Source organism: Physeter macrocephalus, chromosome 8 (genome assembly GCF_002837175.3).
Source record: "Physeter macrocephalus isolate SW-GA chromosome 8, ASM283717v5, whole genome shotgun sequence".
In the NCBI taxonomy this organism is placed as follows: domain Eukaryota; kingdom Metazoa; phylum Chordata; class Mammalia; order Artiodactyla; family Physeteridae; genus Physeter; species Physeter macrocephalus.
Window position 1 is genome coordinate 14,655,114 of NC_041221.1, and position 12,309 is coordinate 14,667,422.

Genomic DNA, 12,309 nt, shown 5'->3' on the forward strand with positions numbered 1-12,309 from the left:
TGTGTGCGTGTGCACGTGTGTGCAGGCGTGCGTGCGAGCCTGCGCACGTGGGGGCACGTGTGTGCAGGGAGCCTCACGGACCAGCACCTCGGCAGGTTGCTTCCTGATGGGAGCTGAGTCCTGGGGCAGAGCTGTGCTGACGTTTTCCAGAGAAGGTGGACGTGAGACGTTCTAGGAGTGCCGGGGAGTGACCGCGGCCTCCAGAAGGTGGGCAGGAAGGGTGAGGTCTGGAGCGGGGAGGGCGGGGGCTGCCCGCTGGATGGTGGTGTGTCGCTCAGTGCAGTGGGGTCACAGCTACCATCCCCCTTTGCCCCGCGGTTCCACGTTCCTGGCTCTCCCGGGAAGCGTGAGATGAGCGAGTGAATGCAGGGCTGGGGGCTGGCGAGTGGCCCCCAGGGAGTAACTGAGGGCACGGGGCCATCGGGGGGACAAGGGCAGCCCCACCCTGATGGGCTCAGGGGCTCTGCCTCACAAGGGCCCAGAGTCCCTCTCCAGAACGTGGTAGGAGAAGGGGAAGGGCCTTTGGAATATCTGTCCTGAGATTTTCCAGAGACTTTCCGGCATAAAATCACATTAGCGGCAGTGACTAGCAAGAGACTGTTCTCTGGGCGTTTCTAAGAATTCTGGGATGGGTGGTGGGGCCCAGCTTTGGCGTAGAGGGTGCCCCCCGCCTTTCGAGAGGGGACCCGCTGTGCAGCTGTCCTGGAACGTGGGTTCTGATTCCACGCAGCCCAGCTCTGCCCTTTGGCCCGTGCTCATCGATGGCATCCTCGGCCCTCAGCATCCTGAGCTGGGGTCCCTGCCGCGGCCTGGAGAGGACGGGCTTCCGAGGGGACTCAGACAGAAGGGGGCGCTGGCACGCAGGGCACACGTGGGGTCTGGCGTGGAACGTGTGGTGAGACCCGTGCGTGTGTGTGGATGTGTGAGGGTGCATGTGATGACGTGAGTCTGCGGGAGGGAACACGTGTGTTTGCATAAGCGAGCGTTGGGCGTGTGCGGGCGCGTGTGGGCGCGTGCGGGCGTGTGTGGGCGTGTGTAGAGACACCTGGGTTCCGCTCCGGATCCCCCTCTCCTGGGCTGTGACCCAGAGCCTCTGGTCTCCGGCCGAGGCTTCCTCACCCTTCGGTCGGTGTGCCTGCCGCAGCGAAGGCCTGAGCTGGGTCCCCGCCTGGAGCGCGCGCTCGAGGGCAGGCGCCAGGTGGGGAGGGAGCAGCCATCATCCAGGTCAGACGCCCGCACAGGCTGTGAGTCCCAGGCCAGCGCCTTCTCCCCAAACCCCGAAGCAGGCGCTGGCCGGACTTCGGGCCACGGGGCAGCATCCATAGTGTTCTGGACGGAGGGACTGTGTCGTCTGAAGTTTTATGAAGGGAGGGAGCCGGGGCTCGGTGCGAAGAGTCCAGCTGCAGGCCGGCCTGGAGAACCCGGCCCCGGCGCGGTCCGCAGAGTGGGACCCCCCCGAAGGGGCGCCCAGTGATGTCTGGAGGAGGCCGGCGCCCGGGGGCCGCGTGAAGGGCTTATCCCCCAGTCACCCACCCTGCACACGGGCTGAGCTCTGAGGTGTGGGAGTGGCAGGCGGGACCTCTGTCTGTCTGTCTGTCTGTCTACTGATCTTCCTCTGCCTTTTGTCGCTCCCCCACTGCCGTGCCCCGTGCCTGTGCAGCAATTCTCAGGAGCTCGTCAGCAGCTCCGCCGGGCCTCCGCTGAGCGCTGGTGAGAGCGCGGACGCTGGCAGGGCCGGCGGGGAGCGCGGTAGCAGCCCGTGAGGCGGGGGCCGGCGTGTCTGAGCAGGATTTAAGAGCGAAGCTGAGAAGAGGCCGTGCTCGCCGGCGGCGTGGAGGGAGGGCGGCCGGGCGTCCGCGGGGGACACAGCTGGGCGGCTGCGGAACGGGTGACCGGGCAGGCCCCAGGGACTGGGCGCTACCGTCTCAGGGCAGCAGCCGCAGCGGAAGGATGGACTCAGGGCGAGCCCCGGGGTTTCTAAGCTCCAGCTCTGCCCCAGAGCCGTGGCTCGAGGCCAGGCTTCCAGGCTGTTCTCAGTCAGAGAAGCTCCCAGTGCAGAGCTTCGCGGGCACGGGGGGCCGGGGGGCTGTGCCCTGGTGTCCTGAGGCTCCCAGCCACGCGCAGGACGGACGCGCCGTGCCCGGCGCCTTCTCTTGGGTCTGGGCTCCGCAGGCTGCAGGCGAGGAGGAGGGTCCTTCCCAGAGCACCCAGGAGCGCCCCCGCCCTGGAGGGGCCCGCCGTGCCCACGCTGGCTCCGGAGCAGGGGCTCGGGGCAGTCGGGGGGGGCCCGGGGAGGAGCTGGGAAGTCCTCTGGCTGCTCTGTCAGTGCCCCTCGGCCTCCGGTGGAGGGAGCGTCTGCGGCTGCTTTAAGGAGGTGTGAGGCGTTTTCGAGGGGGCCTGTCACCTTGGCTAGAGGCTCGCGTCTGTTTTCCTCCTGGAGAGCGGGGAGGTAGAAGGAGGAGCCGCCCGGATGCATGAATGGGGAGCTGGCTGCGGGCCCAGGGCTGGGAGGCGGGGCGGGCGGGCCCCGCCTCTGGACAGCAGCGGCCGCCGCAGCTCCGTGCTGCTCACAGCCCGATGGCTCCGGACCCCAGCGGCCGCCGCCGCCACCGCGGCCACCGCGGCCTGCTGCTGCTACTTGCCTGCTGCCTCGCGCCCGCCCGGGCTGACCTGATGTCCTGGCTGTGGCCCGCTAACGCTGCCGGGTCCACGGCCGCACCGGCCTCCAAGCCCCCGGACAGCTCACCTGTGCGGCCCACGGAGGACACCACCACGCACGTGGCCCCCCAGGATGACCCCAGCCAGCGGTGGAAAGCCCTTGCCAGCCCCGAGCCGCCTCTGGAGAGGCCGGAGGTGGGCCAGGGCCAGGCCCCCGCTGTCCCCCCGGCGGCCTCCACCGCGAGCCCAGACACAAAGGAGGAGAACATCGCCGGCGTCGGAGCCAAGATCCTGAACGTGGCTCTGGGCATCCGGAGCTTCGTCCAGCTGTGGGACGACACCACCCCCACCAAGAGCTCCGCCAGGGCGGGGACGCCAGGCCCCGAGAGCCCCACGCACCCCCTCACCACCCCTGGACCCTCCAGCGGCCCCCAGGACGACGGGACCACTCTCTGGCTGAGCACCGGGGCCCCGAGCTCTCCGGACACCCAGAGGACCGAGGCCAGCACCCTGCCAGCGCCCACCCAGCCGCCGCCCTCCACGGACAGGCCCCGGGCCCTGCTCGGGGAGCCTGCGGTACCACCGCCATCCCCAGGTAGAGCTTCTCTGTCCTCCGCGCCGGCCGGGGCCCCTCCCCAGGGAAGCCAGCCGCCCCCGGGGTGGCCCCAGGAGCTGGACAGCGAGGGACTCCTGCCCGCGGCAGCCCGTCCCGGCCAGCAGCACCGACGCCCTGATGACCGCACGCGCACGCCTCCTCCGCTTGCCCCGGTGACGGGCTCCCCGGGAGCGCACGCCGCCCCCTGGGCTCTCTCCTCTGACCCCTCCGCCAGGCTGTCTCACGCCGCACTCTTGGCTCTAAGTGGGGACAGGGGTGCTTGGGTTCCCCGCGTGGCTAACCCTGCGGGGCCCGGTCTCGCTGACAGCGCCGCACTGCTGGGGGCTGCCGGCCGCTGCCCGCCCCCGCTGCCCTCCCTGGCGCTCTGCGGCCACCTGGGCGTCAGGCGCTTCTGGCCGCCCGACCACCGCCCCCACGCGAGCGGCGAGGAGGTGCAGGCGGCGGGCCGGGCCTGGGGGGCGCTGCTCCAGACCCACTGCCACCGCTTCCTGGCCTCGTTCTTCTGCCTGCTGCCGGCCCCCGCCTGCGGCCCCGGCGCCCTGCCCGGCCCGCCGCCGCCCTGCCGCCAGTTCTGCGAGGCCCTGGAGGACGCGTGCTGGAGCCACCTGGACGGGCGCGGGCTGCCGTTCCCCTGCGCCGCGCTCCCGGCCCGCGAGGACGGGCGCTGCGTGTTCATTGGGCCGCCTGCAGGTAACGGCCGGCCCGCCGCCCGCCTTCCCGTCGGTCCGGCTGGGCGAGCGCCCTCGGGAGGCTGGACGGCGTGCGCTGCTTCCTTTGGGGGGCAGGCTGAGGTCTGGGGAGGCCGAGAGGCGTGCTCGAGACCAGAGGTTCTGTGCGTGACGGCAGGTCCCCCACGCTCTGAGGTCGCCTGCCACACGCGTGTCGCGGAGGGGGAGCCAGGACACAGGACGGCGACAGGACTTCCCACCGAACTCTGCCCAGCCTGCACGGTCGCGGGGGCGGAAGGGACGGGGGCGCTTGCTGCTCTTAAGGTCGAGAGGTCTTGACCGTCTAGCGGCCAGTGAGTCTGAGGGGCTCACGGGGGCCCCCCAGCCGGTCCGTGAGCTCCAGAGCCTCTCCACCCCGGGGCAGCTAAAGGGCCACTCCCTCCTGGGGGCCAAACCCCCACGTGGACCTCGCCCCATCACCACGTGGCTGGCAGGGGAGAGGGACGGGCCGCCGCAGCCTCCTAGGGCCCACCGGCTCCCTCTCTGCGTCCTCGGTGTGGCTGGGCCCCTGAGCGGAGCCTGCTCCCCGTTTGCACTTGCGGGCCCATCGTGCCCTGCTGTGTGTACTGCTGACCCCCCCCACCCCGACCGTGGTGCCGTGGGGAGCAGCCTTGACCCTTCACTGGTCTCCGAAGTCACTGGGCTTTGGAGCTGGGCCGGTGGGGGTGGGCCGCCTGCACTGGACCCCGAGAGGGGGTGTCACTCTGCTGGGCCCCTGAGGGAGGTGCACCGGCGATGCCCTGGCCAGGCCTGGCATGCAGCGAGGAGGTGGCTGCCGGTGCCCAGGCCGCGGCAGGGCAGGAACAAGTGCCCGTGACGGGCGGCGCCCACCCCAAGGGAGAAGCAAAGCAAGGCTGGGAAGGAGAGGGAGGAGAGACCGTGGCCTCTGCAGACAGACGGGTGGGGGCGCTGCTTGAGGGGGCCGGCGGCCGGGCCCTGTGGTGAGCACGATGGCCGGGAGGGTGCTCGAGGAACCGCCGGGCAGGGTCCTCCCCGGGAGGGCCCGGCGCGTGAGGAGCCCATGGGCCCTGTGGCTGTGCCTGAGAGCGGGGCCGAGGCGGAGGCAGGGGCCTGCCCGGCTGCGGGCACGGAGGGCACGGAGGGCACTGAGCTCGCGCCGCGGGCGGGGGCTGCAGCGAGCTGCAGGCTCCCTCGCCCTCCGTGCGGTCGGTGCCCGGTGCACCCGAACGCTGGGCCAGCCCGGGCCCCTCCAGCCTCTGTGCCGCATCCCCCGGCCAGCCTTGCCCTGGCCCTGGCCAAGCGCATGGGGCAGGGGCAGGCAGCACCGCAGGGAGGTGTCCCGCCAGGAGGGCCCCCGGTGCCACGCAGAGGCCCACCTGCACGGGGCGGGGCGGGGAGCGGGGAAGGGCCAGGCCTGCCCGCTCAGAGCCCCGGGTACACACATCCCGCGGCTGGGCCCAGGTCCCCTGCGGGCTGGGGGTTCAGCCACCGTGGGCCCGGGGCCGGGGGCTGGCGCAGGATGGGCCTCATGCGGGCAGGGCCCAGGCAGGGCTGCGCGGGCTGTGGCATTTCCTTGACCGCAGCTGGCCGGTCTGTGGAGCGGCCTCAAGGGGACTTCTCACTGGGTGTGGGCAGACACTGGCAGGGCCGCGGCCTGAGGCCGTGCTCAAAGCAGGAGCCTGCGGGCTTCTTCTGCCGGCCGCTCGGACGTCCGCCACGCCAGGGGCCCTGCTGGCTGCGGCCTGGCCGGGGTGTCCCACGGGGCCAGGGCGGGAGTGCCCTTTCCCTCCCCTGTCGGTGCCCTGGGCCAGGCCTGTGTGCAGTGGGGGAGGGCGGCCCTGGGATGAAACTGGCTCTGGCCGGGCGAGGTCCTGGGGCTGCTTGTGGCGGCCGTGGGGTGGGGTGGGCGAGGCCCGAGCCGTGCGCGGGTGCTGCCTCCTTCCCAGGCCCCAGCGGAGCTGCCCGCAGGGGCCCCGCACCCCCGCGGTGCCACCACTTGCGTCCCTCCTCTCAAGGGTGTCCTGCAGGGCGGTGGCGGCCCCCGGGACAGACGGGCACCCTCACCTCACGGTGGCCGGTGGGGCGTGGACGGGTGCACAGCAGCCCATCACAGCGCCTCCCCCGGACCTGCTTCCTCCCTGGCGCCGGCTCGCGGCTGGGGGGATGCGCGGCCGGCGGTGTGGGGCTCGGGGAGGGGGTCGGGAGGGACCCCCGTGCGGGGCCCCCAGCCCCCTGTGGCCGGGAGGGGAGGGGAGGGCGGCTGCCGCCGCCAAGACCCCACCAGCTCCGTCGGTGTCTGTGGTCAGGCTGGGCCCCTGAGCCGTGCCCGGCCCCTGCCTGGCAGGCCTGGCTGGTCCGTGGTGGGCCGTGCGTGTCCCGGCCCCCTCCCCGTCTGTGGTGCCGTGGGGAGAGCGCACTGTTCGGGAGGGTCTCTTGTCCCTCAGGCCCCAGAGATCGGGGAGTGAGGCCTCCACACGGGGGCGGGTGGGGCAACAGCCGTCCCAGGTCCTCCCGGGACCCTGCTGGGTGGGCCAGCGGGGGGGCTGACCCCTGGGAGCGAGGCCGGAGCCGGGGTCGGGGCGAGGGCGCCTGGGGGGTCGGGGGAGGCCCCACTGGAAGGGGCAGCTTCTGCGGGCGAGCGGCCTCAGTCCCGAGGAGGGAGAGTGCAGCGTGGCCATTGCTCAGAGCGGGCCCTCCTCCCGCCGCCGCGCGCGCGCTGGCCCCGGGGCCGCCTGCGCCTGCCTCTCTCGCCCCCGAGGGCCGCCCTGCTCTCGTCGCCCCGTGTTAGGTCTTCATTCCAGAGCCAGTCGTGGGCACACTCGTCAGGGTCGGGGCCTCACAAGGGAGGGCCGGACACAGCTCGCTGTGGGGGCGTCTCTGAGCATTTGCACACTTGCGGTGTGTGAGTGTCCTGTGGCCACCGAGGCCGATGACCACAAACTCAGGGGCTCAGGTCAGCACAGGTGTGTCACCTTTGGGGTCGGCAGTCTGAAATCCGTCTCTCTGGGCCAGAAGCAAGGTGTCTGCAGCGCTGCGCTCCTCTGGGGCTCCAGGGGGGATTCGGCTTCCGTCTTCTCCAGCTCCTGGAGGCAGCCCGCGCTCCTTGTCTCACGGCCCCTCCACCTTCAAAGCCAGTGGTGCCGCCCGCCCTGCTCAGGCCGCGTCCCTCTGGCTCTCTGCTCAGCTCGTGGTTAGATGGGATGCTCTTATCCCAAGGGCCGTCACCGTAGTCACACCTGCAAAGTCCCCTTTGCCGAGTGCAGCGACAACCCACAGGTTCCAGGCGTTGCGGTATTCTGCTGCCGTAGCGTGTGCGTGTACGTGCGTGCACCCACACATACTTGTGAGTCCTGCTTTGTGGACGTGTACCTGAAAGTCTCCTCTTCCTGCACAGGGTCTGGGAAGCCTCCCTGTGTCGCTGGAGGGCCGGTGGCCCCACTCAGCCTCCCGATTTCTTTGCTCCTCGATGGTTCACGTCTGTGTTAATGACGGGCGGCCCGAGAGGCCCTGTGCATCCCAGCTTTGGGCGCTGGGTACCCCGCCCCACTTGGAACGCAGCGTCTCCTTCAGAGACTCCTCGGACGCCCTCGGGCACTTTCTCTCCTAGATCATCAGAAACATTCCCCGAGGCTATGATTGCTCTTGGTGGACGTGTGTGCAGATCTGAACGTTGTAAACATGTCGGCACATCCGCAGGGACTTGGGTCACCTCTCTATTTGTTTAGGATGCTTCCCAGTCCTGCATGTTTCTGAGATGTTTGTTCTCTGTGGGTTTTCTCTGTGATGCTGAGATGAGGTTCCCCACCCCCACAGCTGCCTGGACTTGGTGACCACTGCCATGAGTGAGGAAGGGACAGGATGGACTTTCTTTAGGCACGTGATCAGGTTGTCTTACTGAGGTGGTGATGTCCCATCTTACCGGGAAAGTAGGGCAGGAGAGAGACCCAGGCTCTGCATCGTGAAGGAGGACTTTCTCCCCTTTCTGCCATGCATCCTGGGTGCACGGGGTGGCACCGGGCTCATCACATCTCGGTGGACTGTCAAAATTACCACCCCCTTTGTCCCACTTGATGCCTTTCATCTTGAATTCTGTTGTATCTGATAATAGGGTTGCAATATTTACTTACTTTTTAAAATTATTTGCTTAATTTTTTTAACAGACTTTTTTTTAGAGCAGTTTTAGGCTCATAGCAAACTTGAGAGGAAGGTCCAGAGAGTTCCCCACTGTCAGCACCCCCACCCAGTGGTACATTATTTGTTCTTATTGATGAACCTGCCCTGGCACATTGCAGTCACCCGGAGTCCAAAGTTCAGGGTTCACTCTTGGTGTTATATGTTCCGTCGTGCGTTTGACAAATGCAAATGACATGTATCCACCGTTATAGTATCACGAGGGGTATTTTCACTGCCCTACAAATCTTCTGCACCCCACCTGTTCGTCCCTCCTCCCCGACTCCTGCGGCCAGTGATCTTTTTACTGTCTCCATAGTTGTGCCTTTTCCAGAATGTCATGTGGTTGGAATCATACAGCCTGTAGCCTTTTCAGATGGGCTTCTTTCACTTAGAAATATGCATTCAAGTTTCTTGCATGTCTTTTCTTGACTCGATAGCTCATTTCTCTTTAGCTCTGAATACTATTCCATTGTCTGGATGGGCCACAGTTTATTTGCTCACCTACGGAAGGACAACGTGGTTCCTTCCAGGTTTTGTCAATTACGAATAAAGTTCCTAGAAACTTCCGTGTGCTGGTTTTTGTGTGGACATAAGCTTTTGACTCCCAGGAGCATGATTGCTGGTTCCTATAGCGAGAGTATGTTTATTTTTATAAGAAACCGCCAAACTGTCTTCCCAAGTGGCTGCACCATTCTGCGTTCCCACCAGCAGTGATGAGAGTTCCTGTTGCTCCACACCCTCGCCAGCGTTTGGTGTTGTCTGTGTTCCGGATTTTGGCCATTCTGATAGGTCTATAGTGATATCCATTGTTATTTTATTTTATTTATATATATATATATATATATATATATATATATATGTATACTTTTTGGGGCCGAGCCACGCGGCTTGTGGGATCTTAGTTCCCCAACCAGGGATTGAACCTGTGCCCTCGGCAGTGATAGCACAGAGTCCTAACCACTGGACCGTCAGGGAATTCCCTCGTTGTTTTAATTTGCATTTTCCTGATGACAGCTGATTTGGAGCATCTTTTCAAGTCCTTAACTGCCATCTGTATATCTTCTTTGGTGAGGCGTCTGTTCAGATCTTTTGTCCATTTTTTAATCAGGCTGTTCATTTTCTCATTGTTGAGTTTCAAGTGTTCTTTATTTATTTTGAATAACAGTCCTTTATCTGATGCGTGTTTTGCAATTTTTTTCTCCCAGTCTGTGGCTTGTCTTCTCGTCGTAACTGTGTCTTTTGGAGCACAGAAGTCCAGCTTGTCAGTTCTTTCATGAATTGTGCCTTTGGTGTTGTATCTAAAAAGTCATTGCCAAACCCAAGGTCATCAAGAGTTTCTCCCATGTTATCTTCTAGGAGTTTTGCATTTTACATTTAGGTCTGTGGTCCATCGTGAGTTAATTTTTGTGAAGGGTGTAAGGTCTGTGTCTAGGTTCTTTTTTTTTTGCATGTGCTGTCCAGTTGTTCTAGCACCATTTGTTGAAAAGACTATCTTTTCCCCATTGTATTGCCTTTGACTTTTTTATTAAAGATGAGTTGACTGTATTTATGTGGGTCTATTTCTGGGCTTTCTGTTCGGTTCCATTGATCTGTTTGTCTCTCTTGCACCAATACCACAGTGTCTTGATTCCCGTAGCTTATAATAAGTCTTAAAGTCAGATACTGTCAGTCCTCCAAATTTGTTCTTCTCCTTCCGTAGTGTGTTGGTCTTTTCCCTCTCTATATAAACTTCAGAACTGACTTGTTTATAGCCCCAAGATAACTTGCTGGGATTTTTATTAGGATTGCACTGAATCTCTAGATCAAATTGGGAAGAACTGATATCTTGACATCATTGAGTCTTCCTATCCATGAACATGGAATATCTCTGCATTCATTTAGTTCTTCTTTGATTTCTTTTGTCAGAGTTTTGTAGCTTTTCTCATGTAGGTCTTGTACACATATATGTCATACTTATACCTGGTATAAATATAAATATTTCATCTTGGTGCTAATGTAAATGGTACTGTGTTTTTAATTTCAAATTCCACTTGTTCATTGCTGGTATATAGAAAATGGTTGACTGTTGTACATTAATCTTATATCCTACAAACTTGCCATTATCACTACTTCCAGGAGTATTTTTTGGGTAATTGTTCTGGGTTTTCTACATTTTGATTTTCATGTCCTCTGCAGATTGATAGTTTTATTTCTTCCTTTCCAATCTGTGTGCTTCTATTTCCTTTTCTGGTCTTATGGCATTAGCTATTATGGTGAAAAGGAGCGGTGAGAGGGGGCATCCTTGCCGTGTACCTACCTGGTTTTAGTAGGGAAGCTTCAAGTTTCTCGCCGTTAAGTATACCATTAATTATGATGTTCACTGTAGGTTTTTAGTAGATAGTCTTTATCAACTTGAGGAAGTTCACCTTTATACCTAGTTTACTAAGAGTTTTGATCATAATGTGCATTGGATTTTATAAAATGCTTTTTCTGCATCTAATGATAGGACCATGTGATTTTTCTTAATTGTGTTGATGTGATGGATTCCATTAATTGATCTTCAAATGTTGAACCAATCTTAAGTACCTGGGCTAAATCCCACTTGGTCCTGGCCGGCCTGTTTGCTGAAAGGGAAACTGTCTTCAACTAGCAAGTCCCCGATTCCTTGATCTGAAGCGAGTGCGGCAGACCAGAGGGCCCCGGCTTACGTCGGTGCCACCCACTGCGTTCCCAGGAAGGCGTACCTCTGAGCTCTCAGAGCTTGGCTTGGGCACTCGCTCTCTGGAGAGGTACTGGTTCCCTTCCCGAGACAGCTGGGCCAGCGCCTCGGGCCAGCACCTCCAGCACAGCAGCTGCCGGATCTGCAGGGAGGTGTGGCCACATCCCCCGCTCAAGACGCCTGTAATTGGAGGATGGAGCAGTGATCTTAGGGCTGTGGCATTCGGAGGCCTACTCCCGATGGGAACCATGGAGAATTTCATGGAGAGGAAACTGGAGAACTTTGGAAAGGAACTGCTCGTGCATCTCTGGGGTCCCTGGGCTGTCCCTAACACGCTATTGTCTTCCAGCCCAGGACGTCAACGGCTGCTGCATCTTGTGTTCTCAATTAATCTGGAAAAGTTCTAGCTGCCTGGGAGGAAGGGCGCTGCTGGGGCACATCCATGTTTAACTTTGGGGGCAGCTGAGTTGGGCCACTGGGGCCACTGGCACTCAGGCTGGTGAGGGTCCTGTTTCCTAATCTTAGAGCATCTCCCCGAGTGGACACTTGGGCCCTGGGCACTTCTGATACAAAGGGACCATATAGCAGCCGCCATCTGGGTGGACAGCAGTGTCTGTCTCTGAGCAGAAAGTGACTGCTGGCCTCCCAGAGCCCAGGGTATTGGGGAAGATCCCCTGCCCCCGTGAGGGGCCATTTACCCTGGGCAGGCGCTGAGGCCAGGCCACTGTTCCGTGGATGCTGCTGTCTGCACTGCCCTGGTCGTTCCCCACTTCTCATCTGCATAGGGGTCTTACCTGCAAGGGGCAAGGTGAGGCTGAGGGGGAGCCCACATTGTGGGAAGTTGGGGCCACGCAGAGACGCCGCTGTCTGGGAGGGACCAGCCTGGCGGGTACCCAAAGCCCTGGTCTTCGTGTGGGCACCTCTTGTCTCTTCTCTTTTCACATTTTGTTCTCAGGGTGCTCTTTGAAAGGCACGGCTCGGGGCTTCCCTGGTGGCGCAGTGGTTGCGCGTCCGCCTGCCAATGCAGGGGAACCGGGTTCGCGCCCCGGTCCGGGAGGATCCCACATGCCGCGGAGCGGCTGGGCCCGTGAGCCGTGGCCGCTGGGCCTGAGCGTCCGGAGCCTGTGCTCCGCAACGGGAGAGGCCGCAGCAGGGGGAGGCCCGCGTACCACAAAAAATAAAAAAAATAAAAAAAAAAATAAAAGAAAGGCATGGCTTGTCTTAGGAAGTTGGGGTCCAGCTTTTCTTCCCTCTGCTTTGTCCCAGGAAGTCCCGGGTCGGCCTGACCCTGCGCTCGGGGGCCAGACTCCAGGCGCCCACCACACGCTGACGCACGGACGCAGCCACGCTGTCACCGGCACACATAGTCGCGTGCACACTGGCGGGCTCATCCGCGCCTTGGTCAGGACACCCACACGCCAGCAGCCGCTCCCCAGGAGAGCGTCTCCCCGTGGACCTCATTTTGGAGGCAGACC

At 62.3% G+C, this 12,309-nt stretch overlaps 1 protein-coding gene across 1 annotated transcript in view; it reads left to right on the top strand.

The window, feature by feature from the left end:
* The first annotated feature begins 2,474 nt into the window (after positions 1-2,474).
* COL18A1 (collagen type XVIII alpha 1 chain) overlaps positions 2,475-12,309 on the top strand; it is a 47,690-nt gene continuing 37,855 nt past the window's right edge. Inside the window, 3 exon segments of the mRNA XM_055086470.1 lie at positions 2,475-2,520; positions 2,523-2,552; positions 2,555-3,253. Coding sequence (XP_054942445.1) covers positions 2,475-2,520; positions 2,523-2,552; positions 2,555-3,253 — 775 coding nt within the window.